General features: G+C 39.6%; 1 protein-coding gene across 1 annotated transcript in view; it reads left to right on the top strand.

Moving 5' to 3' along the window:
* Positions 1–19355, top strand: part of LOC134340378 (complement C3-like) — a 265235-nt gene that overhangs the window by 162267 nt on the left and 83613 nt on the right. Inside the window, exons 21-23 of the mRNA XM_063037558.1 lie at positions 3533–3745; positions 4315–4369; positions 13535–13621. Of these exons, the coding sequence (XP_062893628.1) occupies positions 3533–3745; positions 4315–4369; positions 13535–13621 (355 nt within the window). The remainder of the gene's footprint in view (positions 1–3532; positions 3746–4314; positions 4370–13534; positions 13622–19355) is intronic.

Raw genomic sequence — 19355 nt, 5'->3', positions numbered from 1 at the left:
TATTGAAGGAGGCATTGCCATCTTTGTGCCAGGGAATGAGGTGAGACAGATGGGCCACATGCCAATGGGAAACTATTTTGGTGAGTGGTCATTATTATCATAATATTTAGGTTAGTGGTGGAGAAGGCAAGGAAGAACAGTGGAATTCATAAAGTGGAAAATGGCCAACTTCAATGAGATGGGGGAATGGCTTAGCTAGAATAAATGGCATCAATGGTTGAGAGGAAAAGAAACGTGTTGATAGGAAAAGTGTGAAATCTTTAATGAGATATTTCAGCTACAGGCAGTGCACATGAAATAGCAGGGAAACAATTATGAGGTTCATTTCAGTGTAAGGGAGAAGAAGAATATCATTAAATAACAGAGGGTGCATGATCTATTCCATATACATTCAAGTTCTGAATGCATTAAATAAAGAAGGAATCGCGACAAGCAAAGAGACATTATGAGTAGGTAATTCAGCATTATTCTACTGGCATACAAGTCATACACAGGCAATAAGAGATTGGAATGGACCTTATTGGGAATGGGTTACGTTTGGTGGATAAAATTGTGACAATTAATATTGGAAGGTTTGTTGAGAAAAATAATGCTAATATATTGACAGTTCAAGAGAGCAGAAATGAGGTATATGAAGGTTGAAATATGATAGAAGGTCCAGTTATATTTAGAAGAAAAGCTTACTAGGTCCCATTGAATTACATCCTATGTTTCACAAAGAAGCAGGCTTGGAGAAAGCTGGAAACATGCTGTTCTAAATATTCATTGATATGGGAGGAAGCAGGGAAATGGAAAATAACAAATGTTACATCCATGTTCAAGAAATGGTGCAAGAATACTTGTAACTACAGACCCTTCAGATTAACACTCGTGACTCAATTTCATTTGAACGAATGAGGAACAAAAATATAAAATAGAGCACGACATTATAAAGACAATTTGGGAAATAGAAATCTAGAGATATGTGTGCATCAAACGTTGCACCCACCCTGAACACTATTCCCAAACAGATGATCTGATGATTTCTTGCATTCTTTGCAGCAGCTTGCTAAATTATTTGCTAACTTTTTTGAAATTGCAGTAGTGACCACATCTAAAAAGTAATATACTATAATGCCTGCAAATGGTTCTGGGATATGTTGTATTTGTTCATTAAAGTAATCATTGTGTATTTTGCGGGTAACTAGTTGGTTGTTGGATCCCTGGTGAAGACCCTCAGGTCCTGCATCATGGATTCTGTTGTCACTGGATTCAAGTCTCCAGATATTGACCAAACAGTGAAGAACTTGGGTGCAGAAGCCATTTAGTACTTGGGACCTTGGATTCTGTAGTTCTGTGTGCTATTCCTGGATGAAAGAGCTGCTGTGAATTGGATATCTTCACTTCAAGGACCTGCCAACGAATGGGTAGTTGCCTACATTACGGAATCCCTGCTTGCTAGTTTCCCATAGGTGTTCTGTAACTTAGAACTGCTGTATAAATTCAGATGTTTTTGTAAAGTTGAGCAAAACTTTGCATGCTCATTAACAGAGTTGAGAGACAACAGGAAAGTGAGAATATTTTATTGGTTTCTAACACGAGTACTGAGTATGAGGTTCACTCTGCACGCTGCACTTGATTCTATGCTATTACACAAATTTCAGGCCAAAAAGTAGAAGTGGAAGTCCATCTCATCTTAATAAAATAGGGATAGACCAAGCAGTCATTGAGCCCGCTCTATGATCCACCACTTATTGGAGCTTGGAGCCATAGAGAGATCTGTCAGGGAAACAGGTCTTTGTCTCACAGAGTCTGTGTTGATAATTAACCACCTGCTTGTGCTAATCATTCGTTAATCCCATTTAGTTTCTCTCCACATTTTCACCAACTCCTCCTGGATACTACCACACACCTACATGATAAGGGCAATTTCTGTGGCCAATTAAGCTACCAGCCAGTGTGTCTGTGATGTGGGAGGAATCCTGAGTCCCAGGGGAAAGCCCTGCAATCACAAGGAGGATGTGCAAACTCTGCACAGAAAGTAACCATGTTGAAATTGATCCAAGGTTTCTGGCAGCTCTACAGATTTTGCCACCGCGTCACCGTGGTCGGTTCCCTGTGTTCTCCAATCCCATTGTATTCTGAAAATCTGTCGACTTTAGCTTGGAATCAACTCTTCTATGCAACTTACGGTGGCCAATTCCAAAGATCCACAATTCTTTGAGAGAATCAATTTCTTTCTACAATGCTAAAATGGCGGATCTCTGATCCCAAGCTTGTGCCTCTTTCCAGCCTTGGAGTTTAGAAGAATGAGGGGAGACCTCATAGAAACATTTTGAATGTTGAAAGGCATGGACAGAGTGGATGTGGCAAAGTTGTTTTCCACGATGGGGGCGTCTAGTACGAGAGGGCATGACTTCAGGATTGAAGGGCGCCCATTCAGAACAGAAATGCGGAAAAAGTTTTTTGGTCAGAGGGTGGTGAATCTGTGGAATTTGTTGCCACGGGCAGCAGTGGAGGCCAAGTCATTGGGTGTATTTAAGGCAGAGATTGATAGGTATCTGAGTAGCCAGGGCATCAAAGGTTATGGTGAGAAGGCGGGGGAGTGGGACGAAATGGGAGAATGGATCAGCTCATGATAAAATGGCGGAGCAGACTCGATGGGCTGAATGGCTGACTTCTGCTCCTTTGTCTTATGGTTTTATAGTCTTATGGACACAGCATCCATCCTGGGAGGTAGCTCTAGAACCTTGCCTTACGTTTCTCAGCCAGTTCTCAAATCTTTTCCTTTAAGACTACTTGCTGATCCCAGGCTAGTGAATATCTATTAGAAGAATTTAATTGTTAGTTGCTTGAGATTACTGGATTGAAAATAGATCTTCTACTATCAACCATCTGTCATTAAACTATTATTTATGCTGCTATATTCATTTTTATATATTATGTAATATTGTTATATGTAATTACATATGGATTCTTCAAATCTTAGGGCAACACAATGTGCTTTACAGTCAATTTTGGATTGCTTGAAGGTTAGTGTGGAGACACAGTAGTGTAGCGGCTAGCAAAATGCTATTATGGCGCCAGCAATCTGGATTCAAATCCACCCCTCTTTGTAAGAAGTTTCAACATTCTCCCTGTGACTGTGTGGATTTACCCCGGGTACTGTGATTTGTGTCCACAGTTGAAAGATGTATGGGTTAGTAGGGTTTTTAGTCATGTGGGTCTGTTACTGTGCTGTATATCTAAACCTATTCATGATTAAAATGTATAAAGCACAAAACAAGTGCACACACAGCAAGAGCCCACAGACTGCAATGTGGTAATAGGTGGATAAATTGCTTTCATGATGTTGTTTGAAGCAAACATATTGGTCGCAGAACTGGCCCGCTTTCTTCAAATGAATTGCAAAGGAATCTTTTACCAAGGACTCATGCTAACTTCCATTAATGATATATTTGGAAAAGCCTTTCATGACATAGTGATGTGATACTGAGAGAAGTTTGTTTTTACATTTACTGTTATTACATTTTTGGCGCTTTTAAAATTCCAGGTTCGTGTAGAGTTTCCATACAATGAGAAGCTGTGCAGCAATGCAAAACCAACAAAACGATATTCTGTTAAAGTCACTATTCCTGAGCAATCATCTACTGTGGTGCCTTATGTTATAGTTCCATTGACTGAGGGAGAAATAGTAATTGAAGCCAAGGCCTCAGTTATGCATGTCTTTGTGACTGATGGAATAAAAAAGCAGCTCCAAGTAGTGGTAAGTTCCAAATAATTAAACTTCCAACATCCAGCAACGTAAGTGATTATGAAAGATTTGTTTCACATCAGGTCAGATGTCTGAAATAGTATTGAACTGCTGATACAAACCTTTGGATTGCTCAAAATCTAAATTTGAAAAGTGCAAACATTTGAACAAACTTGAACATTTGATAGTATTCCTGGGAACATAATTAAGGAGTGGCGATTGGGCAGAAGGATAATCCAGCAGTTGCTAAGTATTTTGTTGAATTCACTGTTAATGAATAAACAGTTTTTCTAGCCTGTGATGATGAAGGAATGGTGAAATATTTCAAAGTCTGATGATATGGAACCTGCAGAAGAAGATGGACCTGTGTCGCTCCTTGCAGTGTCTTATACACTAGAGTTGAATCGTGTTGAAGGGGATACTGAAATCTATTATCAGTCAGCTCTGAGCTCTCACACATATAAACCGAGGTGTATTACATGGACAGTTGCATGGAATGCAGAGTAAATAACTCTTATAGTAAATGAACACCTAGAAGAAACCAAATCTTTACATATTTACTGTATTCTTTCTTTCTGTAGCCAGAAGGAGTAAAGAATGAAATCCTGGTACATAATTATTTTTTGGAACCCAAAGGTAAGTGTCCACTATGTTGAAACCCCTCAAAATATGCAGTTGTCAGTAACAATATACTCTATTTAAATTGTCCCTCGATTTTGTTTCACTAGAATGTTATCAAACCAAATCTGACACTGGAGATAAAAATAATGTTAGGGCAAATGACCAATAATTTAGTCAAAACAGATAGAAAGAGAAACTGTAACTATAACAAATCTTCAGTGGTAACTATGGAGAGAGAAATGGAGTTGATTCTTATGTTGATACTATTTGGTGCAGATGAGGAAAAGATAAAAGAATAAGGATTTAAGGTGCAGAGCAAGCCAAAGAATGTTCATATAATAGAGCAAAAATTAGTGGGAAGTTAGAGGATTGAGAAACTTTTAAAAATCAGCAGAAGGCAACTAAAAATATCATAAAGGAAAAGTTGGAATACGAAAGTAAGCTAGCAAATAATATTAAAGAGGATACCAAAGGTTTCTTCAAATACATAGTCTAAAGAGAAATGAGTGGAGATATTGGTAGTACTGGAGGACAAGGGAATGGCAGACCAACTGAATACTGTAAGTATCTTGCATCAGTCTATACTGTATGCCAGAAATTCCAGAGTGTCAGGGGGCAGAAGTGTGTGAAGTTGCCAATACTAGGGAGAAGGTTCTTTCGAAACTGAAAGGTCTGAAGATAGTTAAGTCACCTGGACTAGATGGTATACACCCCAGGGTTCTGGAAGAGGTGGGTGAAGAGATTGTGAAGGCATTAGCAATGTCATTGGTGCAACTTCAAATGAAAAAGAAGGCGTGGTTTCCAAAAGGAAAAAAATTGTTTAACAAATCCATTGTAATTCTTTGAAGAAACAAAAAGCAGGATAAAATCTGTGGATCTTGTGTACCAGTATTTTTTGAAGGCCTTTGACAAGGTGCCACACATGAGGCTGCTTAACAAGGTAAGAGTCCATAGTATTACAGGATGCATACCAGCATTGATAAAGCAGTTAATAAGGGGAGCCTTTTCAGGTTGACTGTTGGTGACTAGTGATGCTCCACAGGAGTCTGTGTTGGTATTGCTTTTTAAAATGTTATATATCAATGACTTGGATGACAGAATTGATGGCTTTGTGCAATGTTTGCGGATGATACAAAGGTAGGTGGAGGGGGCTGTTAGTTTTGATGAAGCAGAGAGGCTACCAAAGGACTTAAGATAGATTAAGACAATAGGCAAAGAAGTGGCAGCTGAAATAGTATTAGGAAGTGTGTGTTCATGCACTTTGGTCAAAGAATAATGGTAGACTGTTTTTTAAATGGAGAGAAAATTTTAAAAATCTGAGATGCAAAGGGACTTGGGAGTCCTCGTGCTAGATTCCCATAAGGATAATTTGTAGGTTGAGTCTGTGGTGAGGAAGGCAAGTGCAATGTTAGCATTCATTTCAGGCAGACTAGACTATATGATATGAAGATAGGTTGAGGGGTAGGCAATACTGAGAAGTAATGTAATTGCAGCAGGACTTAGCCAGGTTGGAAGAATGGGCAAAAAACTGGCAGATGGAATACAGTGTTGGGAAATGTATGATAATGCACTTTGGTAAAAGGAACAATAGTGTGGACTATTATCTAGAAGGTACAAACATCAGAGGTGCAGAGGGGCTTAGGAGTCCTTGTACAAGACTCCCAGAAGATTAATTTACAGGTTGAGTCTGTGGTAAAGAAGGCAAATATAATGTTGGCATTTATTTCAAGGAGAATAGAATATAAAAACAAAGAGATAATGCTGAGCCTTTATAAGTCACTAGTCAGGCCGCACTTGGAGAATTGGCAAAAGTTTTGGGCCCCATATATCAGAAAGGACACGTTGTCATTGGAGAGAGTCTAGAGGAGGTTCATAAAGATGATTCCAGGAATGCAGAAGTTAATGTATGAGGTTTGGCATCTTCAGGCCTGCATTGATTGGAATTTAGAAGAATGTGGAGGCGGGGAGATCTCACTGAAACCTAGTGAATGTTGAGAAGACTAGATAGGGTGAATGTGGAGAGGAAGTTTCCTATGGTGAGGTTATCCAGAATTAGAGAACACAGCCTCAAAACTGATGGGTGACCCTTTAGAACAGAGTAAGGAGGAATATTTTTAGCCAGAGGGTTGTAAATCTGTGGATTGCTCTCCCACAGACTGCGGTGGAGGCCAAGTCCATGCGTATATTTAAGGCAGTTTGATCGTCTCCTGATCAGTCAGGGCATCAAAGGATATAGCAAGAAGGCAGATGTATGGGGTTGAGTGGGATCTGGGATCAGCCATGATGGAATGGTGGAGCGGGCTCGATAGGCTGAATGGCCTACTTCTGCACCTATGCCTCATAGTCTTATAAAAGCAAGATGTAATGTTAAGGCTTTATAAAAGCAAGGATGTAATGTTGAGGCTTTAAAAAGCACTGGTAATGCCTCACGGAGTACTGCAAGCAGTTTTTGGCCCCTTATCTAAAAAAAAGGATATACTGACGTTGCAGACGTTTCAAAGGAGGTGTAAGAAAATGATTCTTGGATCCAAACGCTTGTCATACAAAGTACATTTCATGGCTGTGGGTCTGTACTCACTGGAATTCAGAAGAATAAGGGGTGATCTTATTGAAGCCTATCGAATGTTGAAAGGGTTTGATAGAGTGGATGTGGAGAGGTTGTTCCCTATGATGGGGGAGTCTAAGACCAGGGGCACTGACTCAGAATCGAGGGTTGTCCTTTTAGAACTGAGTTGAGGAGGAATCTCTTCAGCTAGAGGTGGTGGATCTGTGGAATTCGTTGCTGTGGAGGCCAAGTCATTGGGTATACTTAAGGTAGAAGTTTATAGATTCTTGATTAGTCAGGGTGTGAAGAGAGATGGGGAGAATGCAACAGGTTGGGGCTGAAAGGGAAATGTATCAGACATAGTGAAATGGCAGAACAGACTCGATGGGCCAAATGGCTTAATTCTGCTCCATTATCTTATGGCCTTGTAAAGACTAATGCAAAGTATTTAAGCGTATCTGACATTTCATTGTCCTTCATTACTGCCTCACCAGCTTCGTCTTCCAGTGGTCCAATATCAGCTCTCACCTCCCTTTTACTCCTTATATAACTGAAAACCTTCAAGTATCCTCTTTATATTATTGGCTAGTTTGCCCCTATATTTCATCTTCTCCCTTCTTATCACTTTTTTAGTCGCCTTTCGTTGGATTTTAAAAACTTCCGAATCATTCAACTTTCCACTCACTTTTGCTACATTGTATGGCCTTTCCTTAGCTTTTATGCAGTCCTTAACTTCCCTTGTCAGCCAGAGTTGCCTACCCCTGCAATTTGAGAACTACTTCTGTGATACATATCTATACTGTGCTTTGAACTATTCCCAGAAACTTCAGCCACCTCTGTTCTGCTGTCAACCCACCAGTATCCTCCTCCAATCAACCTGGGCAAGCTCCTCTCTCATGCCTCTGTAATTCCCTTTATTCCATTCCAATACTGATATATGTGACTTGTGCTTCTCCCTCTCAAATTGCAATATGAATTCACTCATATTATGATTACTGCCTCCTAAGGGTTCCCTTACTTTAAACTCCAAAATAAAATGTGGAACATTACACAACACCCAATCTAAGATGGCACCTTCCCTGAGTAGGCTCAAGCATAAGCTGCTCTAAGAAGCCATCCCATAGGCATGCAATAAACACCCTCTCTTGCAATCCGACACCAACCTGATTTTCCAAATCCCCTTGCATATTGAAGTCCCCCATTACAATTGTGTCATTACCCTTATTACATGCCCTTTCCAGCATGCTTTGCTCACAAACTTGGCTACTATTTGGAGGCCAATATATGATTCCCATAATGGTATTTTCACCCTTGCAGATTCTTCACCCACAAAGATTTGACATTCTCTAATCCTATGTCACCTCTTTCTAAAGATGTAATTCCATCTCTTACCAACAGAAATCCAATATATAATTCATAACAATAAAAAAGCACCCAACATAGAATTATGGAAAATTAGTATCCACCCCAACCTCCCACTGAAAAAAAAACCCAGGCCAACCATTTCTGCGTGTAAAAGAAAAAAAAAATTGGAGCATTCAACCCCAGAGAACTGTAAATATATATAGAAAAAAAGAAAGTATAATGCCGACTACCAAAAGTATAATGTAATTCACAACAAAAAACCGTATAACTTACAAACAAAAGCTGAAAGTAAGGGATTAAAGCATACCAAAAAAAAAGATAAACTTAGCCTAAAGAAGAGTTATGAAAGTATTCAAGAAAAGGTCCCCACACCTTATGAAACTTTATGTCCGAATTAAGAAGTGAATAATAAATCTTTTCAAGGTCTAAACAGGACATAATATCACTAATCCATTGAGCGTGAGTGGGTGGGGCAGCATCTCTCCACCAAAGAAGAACTAACTGTCTAGCCAAGAGAGAGGCAAAAGATAATGTTCGACATTTAGTCGGACTCAAGTGCATGTCTACTACACCCAAGGTGCCAAAAAGAGCAACCAGAGGGTTAGGTTCTAAATGGCAATTAAGAATATGAGATAGGGTTGATTAAGTGAAGCCTGCGCCCCTTTACACTTATCACAAACAGGACTAATGTCAGGGTAATACCGCGATAATTTGGTTTTAGACATATGAGCCCTGAGTACAACCTTAAACTGCAAAAGGCAGTGGCGAGCACATAGGGAGGTTGAATTGACTGTCTTAAGAATTGAATCCCAAACCACATCAGATAAGGAGATATTTTGATCATGTTCCCAGGCAGTTCTAATTTTATCGAAGGGGGCACGCTTCAAAATCACTAACTTATCCTGAATAGCAGATATTAAACCTTTCCCCAATGGATTGATACAAAGAAACAAGTCCAGAACATTTTTCTCAGACATCTCAGGAAAGTTTGATATCAAAGGGTTAATGAAATGTCTAATTTGAAGATACCTAAAGAAATGAATATTAAGTAGATTGCACTTTACAGACAGTTGTTGAAAAGTTGCAAAGCGACTATCTATGAAAAGATCTTCAAAGTGCCTAATACCCTTTCTATACCAATCGTAAAATGTTGAGTTCTGCATAGATGGTAGGAAAAGATGATTGTGTAAAATAGGGCTAGAGAGAGAGAGAAACCATGAAGACCATTAAATTTTCTAAACTGAGCCTATATTCTTAAAGTATGTCTGATAAGAAGATTAACAATAAGTCTAGGCAAATGACAAGGGAGTGTGGATCCGAGAAGTGCAGAAATATAAAGATCCTTAGTAGAGTTCAACTCCATTGCCACCCATTTTGGGCAGTCAGACTTATTATGGAAGAAAGACCAAAAAATAAGAGAACGAATATTGGCTGCCCAATAATATAAATGAAAATTAAGCAGGCCATACCACCTTCCATTTTAGATTTTTGAAGGTGAGCTTTATTAAGTCTAGGGCGTTTAGCCTTCCATAGATGGGACGAAATAATAGAATCTAACCCATCAAAAAAAGCTTTAGAAATAAGAATTGGTAAAGACTGAAAATTTAGGAAGGATATACATTTTAATAACATTAATACAATAGACAATAGGCAATAGGTGCAGGAGTAGGCTGTTCGGCCCTTTGAGCCAGCACCGCCATTCACTGTCATCATGGCTGATCATCCTCAATCAGTAAACAACAAACAACAAACAACAAACCCAGTCCTGACGAAGGGTCTCGGCCTGAAACGTCGACTGTACCTCTTCCTAGAGATGCTGCCTGGCCTGCTGCGTTCACCAGCAACTTTGATGTGTGTTGATCCTCAATCAGTACCCTGTTCCAGCCTTCTCTCCATATTCCTTGACTCCGCTATCACTAAGAGCTCTATCTAACTCTTTCTTGAAAGCATCCAGAGAATTGGCCTCCACTGCCATCTGAGGCAGAGTATTCCACAGATCCATAACTCTCTGGGTGAAAAAGTTTTTCCTCAACTAAGTGGCCTAACCCTTATTCTCAAACTGCGGCCTCTGGTTCTGGACTCCCCCAACATCCGAACATGCTTCCTGCCTCTAATGTGTCCAATCCCTTAATAATCTTATATATTTCAATACGACCTACAAGAGACATAGACAAGGGTGACCACTGTGTCAAACTCTGTTTTGTAGAATTTAGATGATTGGTAAATTTTTCTTGAAAAAGATTCTTAAAGTTCCTTGTTACTGTAATACCAAGATAAGTGAATTGATTGTTAGCTACTTTGAAAGGGAGGTCACTAAAGCTTGTGATTCTTTATTAATTGGAAAGAGTTCACTCTTATGTAAATTAAGTTTATAACCAGAAAGCTGACTAAATTTATTAAGAAGTGAAGACATTAAGGGTAAGGAGGTAGTCGGGTTTGAGATAAAAAGTAAAAGATCGTCAGCATAAAGGGAAACTTTATGCTCAACACCTCCCCTCCAAATCCTCATCACTTCCATACACCTACGAAACGCAATGGCAAGTGGTCCTATAGCCAAATCGAAGAGTAAGGGACTTAAAGGGCAACCGTGACGAGTGCCGCGTTTAAGACTGAAAGACTGGGATAGCTGAGAGCTGGTCAAAACAGAAGTGGTGGGACATAAATATAGCAATTTAATCCATGTAGTAAAACTTCGTCCAAAATCAAATTTTTCTAAAACCGCAAAAAGGTAATTCCACTCGACACGATTGAACGCTTTCACTGCATCAAGAGAAATAACACATTCAGGAGTCCCAGCTGAGGGTGAATATAAGATATTAAATATTAAAAAAGGGAAGGTGATTTTTGATAAAACCAGCTTGATCTTCAGAAATAATAGAGGGTATACTGTTCTCTAATCTACGAGCCAAAACTTTAGCCAAAATTTTAACATCGACATTTAATAAAGAAATCGGCCTATACGAAGAACACTCTGTCGGATCTTTACCTTTTTTGGCTAAAAGAATGATACATGCCTTGTTAAATGATGCAGGCAAGTTACCATGCTTAACCCAATCAGATAGAACTAAAAATAATTGAGACGAAAGCAGTGAAGAAAATGATTTATAAAATTCTGCAGAAAAGCCCCCATCAGGTCCAGGAGATTTACCAACTGTAATACAGAGATGGCAGATGATATTTCCTCTATTGATAATGGTTCATTGAGTAATGCTTTAAAGTCAGGGGAGAGCGAAGGAATACTTAAACTATTTAAAAAAATGCTCAGCCGAGATATTCTCATTTAAAGATTCAGAGGTATAAAGTCAAGAATAATAGTTCTTAAATGTGTCATTAATATCAGAATGATTCAAAGTAATGCTCCCATTTCCCATTCGAATTTTTGTAATTTGTTATTTAGCTTTACAGCCTCTTAGTTGGTTAACTAAAAACTTACTGGATTTATCCCCATGAATATAAAATCGACTGTTACTTTCAAAAAGTTGGCATTCAACCAGCCGAGTGAAGATGAGGTCAAACTTAGTTTGAAGTTCTGCTCTCTTCTTATACAATTCAGGATTTTTGGTCTGGGCATATAATTGGTCTGTTGATTTAATTTGACCAATCAAGTCTAAATGCTCTATATAGGTCTTTCTTTTCAGATTCATAGTATATGAAATTATTTGACCCCTCAAATATGCTTTCATGGCATCCCAGACAACCTGGGATGAGATTTCAGATGACATGTTAGTCCTTAAAAAAAAGTTGTCTGGTCCTTCATAAATTTTACGAAATCATTATCTGACAACAAGGACGAATTAAAACACCAATCTTTGTTCACTTGAGGAAAACCAGGGAAATTTATGGACAGGGTAACTGGGGCATGATCCGAAATCACTATACTCTCATAATCGCAAGAGCGACCAGATGGAAGCAGCTGATTATCCATTAAGAAATAATCAATTCTAGTAAAAGTATGATGGACATTTGAAAAAAAGGAATAATCTCTCTCAGTAGGATGGGAAAAAAATGCCACACATCAGAAATTCCATAATTAGAAAGGAAAGAGTGAATAGATAAAGCAGATTTGCTAGGGAGTCTAGGAACAGAGAGAGATTAATCCAGTACTGGATCTAACCAACAATTAAAATCATGTCACGACTTCCACAGGATTTACAAATGACTAGTTTTGGGGTTCATTAGATATAGAAGTATTACTGAACATCTCTCTGATCGTCCTTTATCAAGTAAGAAAATGGAACAGACTGAACAGCCTTTATTTAGGGATGGGTTCCCTCAGTCAGGTCTTATTATACCTCCAATGGTTCTACATTGGTCAAAGGAAGGTTTTGCATGCTTAGTTCAAATTCTCTGCTGCATTTCAATGTTATCAAGTATTTCTCAATTTACTTACAGGGATTTCTGATTTATAGCACAAAGAGGGGAAAATAAAACCAACCAACTTTAGTTTACCTTAAACAAAGAGGTTCTGCAGAAGCTGGTATTCCAGAGCAACATTTACAAAATGCTGGATGAAGTCAGCAAGTCAGGCAACATCTGTGAAAAGAAATAAAGAGTCAACATTTCAGGCTGAGAACCTGAAGACATTCCTGATGAAGGATTTTGGCCTGAAACATAAACTCTTTATTCCTTTCTATTTTATGTGTCTCACTTCAGTTTACCTCCTTTGGGTTATCTTGTGAATACTTGTGATAAACTAAAGTATTAAACTACAACACTGTAAACTGCTCTAAAAGATGACAAAAGTGATTTAAGAAGACATAAACAACATTCAAATAGTTGGCAGAAAAGTAAGTAAGAATTCAGAAAAATAGGAGGAGCCGGCTAGTCAGTCATTCAAACCTGTCTCACAATTTATGGTTGCTCTGCACCAACCTCATCTCTTCTGTGTCACTTCCCACAATTCTTGATTCCTCAATCTTTCAAAACTTTACCAACTGCCTTTTAAAATACTCTCAATGGCCTTACTTCGATAATCAGTCCGTTAAGAGCTCTGAAAATTCATCACTATCTGGAAAAGTAACAATTAGATTGTTGTTAAATTACAGATTATAGGCATCATTGGCAATCAGTATTCATTGCTTATTCTTTATTGTCCTTGAGAAAAGTAATCTTGAATTCCTGTCTTCCTTGTGATGAAGATGCATCCAAATGTAGTTAGGCTGGAAAGTTATAAGATTTGGAGTCAATGATAATGTGAGTTTTGATGATATAGCAGTCTACTAAGAATCTATTATGAATCAATAAATAACTATATTCTTCCTTCAACTTAGGCAAAACTCAATCATTTGATGTCACCATCGATGCCCCAGATGACATGGTTCCGAATACAAAGCCACTGACACTCATCAGCGTTCAAGGTAAGTGGTTAATGCTGATTGACTCAGTCCTGTAGAAATTGGAGACAAATATATTTCTAGATTTTATCTGACTTGTGCATGTTGCAACATTCAGAGTTACCTATCTTCTGTTTTCCATCTCCAACATTACACTAGAAAAGGACTTGAACAGAGATTTTAAAATTGGAGTGAAAGTGTAAGATTGCCCTTCACAGGATAAAATTATTGTCCGTCAAACTCAAATGCACACAGTGGCATTTTTCTCTTTATTCTGATTATAACATGGTTCTGTAACTAGCTTAGTTTTTGTTTTTGTTTTTCCTTATCTTGCTGACCTGTTTACCTCTCACTTTAAAATTAGAGCTTTAAGTACTACTTTGGTTAGGAAACATTTTCCACTCCCATTCTTCTTCTCGCTAGAAAACTGTCATCTGGTCATCTTTAAGACAAGCATCCTTATGGGATGAAAAATATCAGAATAATGTATGACATTTCCTTGGTATACATTCCAAGTATGTAGCTCAGAAAAATATTCATTTCAGGCATTTTGACATGGTAGGTTGTTCTGGAAGTTTGGATGAAATGGGATCCAGGATGAGCTAACCTATTGGATGCAAAATTGGCTTGGTGGTAGTGGAGGACTGCTCTTCATTTTGGAGGTCCATGGTTATATTGGAAGCAAGGACCTGTGCTGTGTCCACTATTGTTTTTCATCTATTTTAATGATTAGGATCAGGATAGTTAGTAGGTTTGCAGATGACACCAAAGTTAGCATTGAAGGATATTCAAGGTCACAAAAGGATCTAGATCAACTGGGAAAGTCAACTAAAAAAAATTGCAGATGGAATCTAACTCAGATGTGTAAAGTGTTGGAGTCTGGTCAGTTAAACCAGGACAGGATTTATGCATTGAACCCTGGTCATTGATCACTGGCTAATGCTGTAAAGTGATGTTATAACTGCTACACTACCATGCCTATAAGAATATCCATCAGCTTTCTATGCTCGAGGGTTTTCTCCAAAAAACATCAAACCACAAGCCACATCAATACCTTCATAAACCTGCTTTGTGTCTTTTCCAATTTGATGACATAATTTCCTGTAGCAGAATTAGCATAACTGTATGCTATACTTCAAATACATCCTAATCAACTTCTTGTACAGCTGTAATGCAGTGTCCGAATCCTAACCAATAAAGTCAAATGTGCCAGGCTCCTCCTTCACTACCTTGTCTACATCTGTCACCACTCTCGAGAAACTATGTATCTGCACTCCCAAATCTCTTCTACAACACTCCCCAAGACCCTGCCAATTAAGTTCTGCCCTTGTTTGAAATACAGAGTTATTTTAAAACATGAGAGGCATGAATAAGTCACAATCTAGTATGAGAAGGCTTTGGATTAACATAAAAGGGGAGGACTTAAAAAGAACATGGAGAAAAACTTTTTCAAATGAAGGATGGTGGGTACATGAAACAAGCTGCCAGTGGAAGTGGTGGAGATAGGTAAAGTTATGTAAGGGGTTTCTTCTTTTATGTTACTGCATGGGCTAATCAAAATGGCTTCTTTGTTATGTTAACTGGAAGGAGTTCTCTCTCAGTCTGCTTGTTTGGGTTATATTATTGATAAGGGAGAGAATGAACCAATTGGGATAGATGTTATTCTTTCTTGTGTGTCTGTAAGCTACTGTTTCACGGGGTTTTGGGGCAGAAGGCACGTTGGGGACAGAGAGGGGAGACGCGATGCTGTAAGCTGGCCGACGGGACGAAGCCCTTCGGCGAGGAGAGGAGACAAAGACAGATTTGTGTGGAACGTCTGGTCGACCACCGTGGTTGGTCCCAGTCGGCGGGTCGACGTGGTCAGAAAGGATCGGATGGTGGAAAGAGGACCTCGTTACTAGAGCTCCAACTGTTGTGCACGAAGTGGTTGAACTTTGATAAGTTTGGCGCCTTTTACTCTCCTTTTATATTTTATCTCAATTAATTACATAGTTCCAGTAATATCTATAAAGTGTAATCATTTAATCGCATGTGGTGTATTGTCTGTTATTTGGCGGGGTGGGGTACATCACACAACATCCACAGAAACTTGATTACCCAGTTTGGCGGGGCCGAAGGCTGCTTCTCCTAGACGACTGTGAGTTGAGCAAGCTTGAGGCTTACCAGGGGGCTACAGTTACAAAATTTGAAGGTCATTTAGACAGGTACATGGAGAGGAAAGATTTAGAGGGATGTAGACCAAACACAGACAAATGGGTACAGCTCATGTAGACAGCTTGATGGGCCTGGATGAGTTAGGTCAAAGGGTCTGTTTCCATGTGGTCTAAGTCTGATTCCTGAAATGAATGTTTTGCTTCATGCTTTGTATTGCAAACTACCAATTATCACTTTACCAGTCTTACCATCAAACACCTAGGACTGTTGATGTATAGAGAGATCATAGGGAGCAGTTTCTTAGCTCGCTGGAAGTGGCAACACACAGTACATTGACAGGTTAGAGAAAAAGGCCTTTGGTATACTTAATTTCATAAACTGAAGCATTGAGCAGAAGCGTTGGATGTCACATTGAAAGTGCACCTAAGATTGTTAGACAGCACTTGGAATGTTGAATGTGCTTGTGAATGCCATAATAAGGGGAGGATGAGAACAACAAACTGTAGAAAAAATTTTACCTGGAATGCAGGGATATAGATGGACTGTGGTTGGTCTCACTGGAATGTAAGGATATAGTTTTAAGGAGAGATTAGATGGACTATGTTTAATCTCATTGGAATGTAGGGATATAATTTTAAAGAGAGATTAGATGGACTGTGTTTAATCTCACTGGAATGTAGGAGGCTGAGGATTGATCCATTAAATAAAAAAGGAGTGTTATGAGCAGGATAGATGGTCGGAATTCCTCCTCGCAGGACGGAGGTCTAAAGCTAGAGGGCACCGGTTTAATATGAAAGGGATGTATTTAATTATTGACGGTAGGTTTTGTACACATGGATGGTTTCTATTGATGATGAGCTGCCAGAGAAGGTCGATATTATTCATTATTATCATCATTATGTGCCATGTCGTATTGCATGGGTGATCATGTTCTATGGCCATGATTGTTCTTGGGAAATTTTTATAAAGAAGTGATTTGCCACTTGCCTTCATCCAGGCAGTGTCTTTATAAGATGGGTGACACCAGCCATCATCAATACTCTTCAGAGATTGCCTCGCGTCGGTGGTCACATAACCAGGACTTGTGACATACAACAGCTGGTCATACGACCATCCACCACCTGCCCACCTGGCTTCATGTGACCCTAATCAGGGGACAAAGCAGGTGCTACACCTTGCCCAAGAGTGACCTGCAGGCTAGCAGAGAAAAGGAGCACCCTATTCTCCTTTGGTAGAGGCATATCTCCACCCCGCCACCCATATTATTATTATTACAATGTTTAAAACGTATTTTAGACAGCACCAGGGATATATTTTATGACCTGACTATTACTATTCCCCTTCATATCTTCCTTCAGTTCTATGTTCTTTCTGATAAGAAAATTCTGTTTTAGAACATATAGAATAGTACAGCACAGAACAGGCTCTTCGGCCCACAATGATGTGCTGACCCTCAAACCCTGCCTCCCATATAAGCCCCATAAATTCCTCCATATACCTGTCCAGTAGTCTCTTAAACTTCACGAGTGTATCTGCCTCCACCACTGACTCAGGCAGTGCATTCCACACACCAACCACTCTCTGAGTAAAAAACCTTCCTCTTGAACTTCCCACCCCTTACCTTAAAGCCATGTCCCCTTGTATTGAGCAGTGGTGCACTGGGGAAGAGGCACTGGCTATCCATTCTATCTATTCCTCTTATTATCTTGTACACCTCTATCATGTCTCCTCTCATCCTCCTTCTCTCCAAAGAGTAAAGCCCTAGCTCCCTTAATCGCTGATCATAATGCATTCTCTCTAAACCAGGCAACATCCTGGTAAATCTCCTCTGTACCCTTTCCAATGCTTCCACATCCTTCCTATAGTGAGGCGGCCAGAACTAGACACAGTACTCCAAGTGTGGCCTAAACAGAGTTTTATAGAGCTGCATCATTACATCACGACTCTTAAACTCTGTTCCTCGACTTATGAAAGCTAACACCCCAGAAGCATTCTTAACTACCCTATCTACCTGTGAGGCAACTTTCAGGGATCTGTGGACATGTACCCCCAGATCCCTCTGCTCCTCCGCACTACCAAGTATCCTGCCATTTACTTTGTACTCTGCCTTGGAGTTTGTCCTTCCAAAGTGTACCACCTCACACTTCTCCGGGTTGAACTCCATCTGCCACTTCTCAGCCCACTTCTGCATCCTATAAATGTCTCTCCGCAATTTTCGACAATCCTCTACACTATCTACAACACCACCAACCTTTGTGTCGTTTGCAAACTTGCCAACCCACCCTTCTACCCCCACATCCAGGTCGTTAATAAAAATCACGAAAAGTAGAGGTCCCAGAACAGATCCTTGTGGGACACCACTAGTCAAAATCCTCCAATCTGAATGTACTCCCTCCACCGCTTCCTCTGCCTTCTGCAGGCAAGCCAATTCTGAATCTACCTGGCCAAACTTCCTGGGATCCCATGCCTTCTGACTTTCTGAATAAGCCTACCGTGTGGAACCTTTTCAAATGCCTTACTAAAATCCATATAGATCACATCCACTGCACTACCCTCATCTATATGCCTGGTCACTTCCTCAAAGAACTCTGTCAGACTTGTTAGACATGATCTGCCCTTCACAAAGCCATGCTGACTGTCCCTGATCAGACCATGATTCTCTAAATGCCCATAAATCCTATCTCTAAGAATATTTTCCAACAGCTCTCCCAGTACAGACGTAAGGCTCACTGGTCTATAATTACCCCGACTATCCCTACTACGTTTTTTGAACAAGGGGACACCATTCGCCTCCCTCCAATCCTCCGGTACCATTCCCGTGGACAACGAGGACATAAAGATCCTAGCCAGAGGCTCAGCAATCTCTTCCCTCGCCTCGTGGAGCAGCCTGGGGAATATTCCGTCAGGCCCCGGGGACTTATCCGTCCTAATGTATTTTAACAACTCCAACACCTCCTCTCCCTTATTATCAACATGCTCCAGAACATCAACCTCACTAATATTGTCCTCACCATCATCAAGTTCCCTCTCATTGGTGAATACCGAAGAGAAGTACTCATTGAGGACCTCGCTCACTTCCACAGCCTCCAGGCACTTCTTCCCACCTTTATCTCTAATCGGTCCTACCTTCACTCCAGTCATCCTTTTGTTCCTCACATAATTGAAGAATGCCTTGGGGTTTTCCTCACTAACATTTTAGGATATTTCACAAAACATGGAAATGAATCAGAGTTTGATCAGGAGAAATTATGTTTTGGTGTATACAATCGGTGGTCTGTCTGCTTGGCAAAGAATTTTTTTATTGCTGCAGTCTTTATGATCTGTATGTCTTTGCTAAGTAAATGCTGTTGCACTGATCAACATTGCCAGTTGATCCATTTTGTCTTTGATATTTTTCCAGAGAGTTTTTGCATGACCTCCATGAAATCAGCAAACAAATCAGTCTGCAAACTCTTGCTATCCTGAATTTTACGTATTTATTTACTCAAAAGTTGATTTATTTTCATTACAAATGTTGCTGTATTTGCTTTACTTCAGGAATCAACACAATCTGAAAAGGCACTGAAAAGAGATTCAACAAGAACTTTCAAAGAAGGATAGATAT

Source organism: Mobula hypostoma, chromosome X1 (assembly GCF_963921235.1).
Source record: "Mobula hypostoma chromosome X1, sMobHyp1.1, whole genome shotgun sequence".
Classification (NCBI taxonomy): Eukaryota; Metazoa; Chordata; class Chondrichthyes; order Myliobatiformes; family Myliobatidae; genus Mobula; species Mobula hypostoma.
This window is presented reverse-complemented; position numbering and strand designations above follow the sequence as displayed.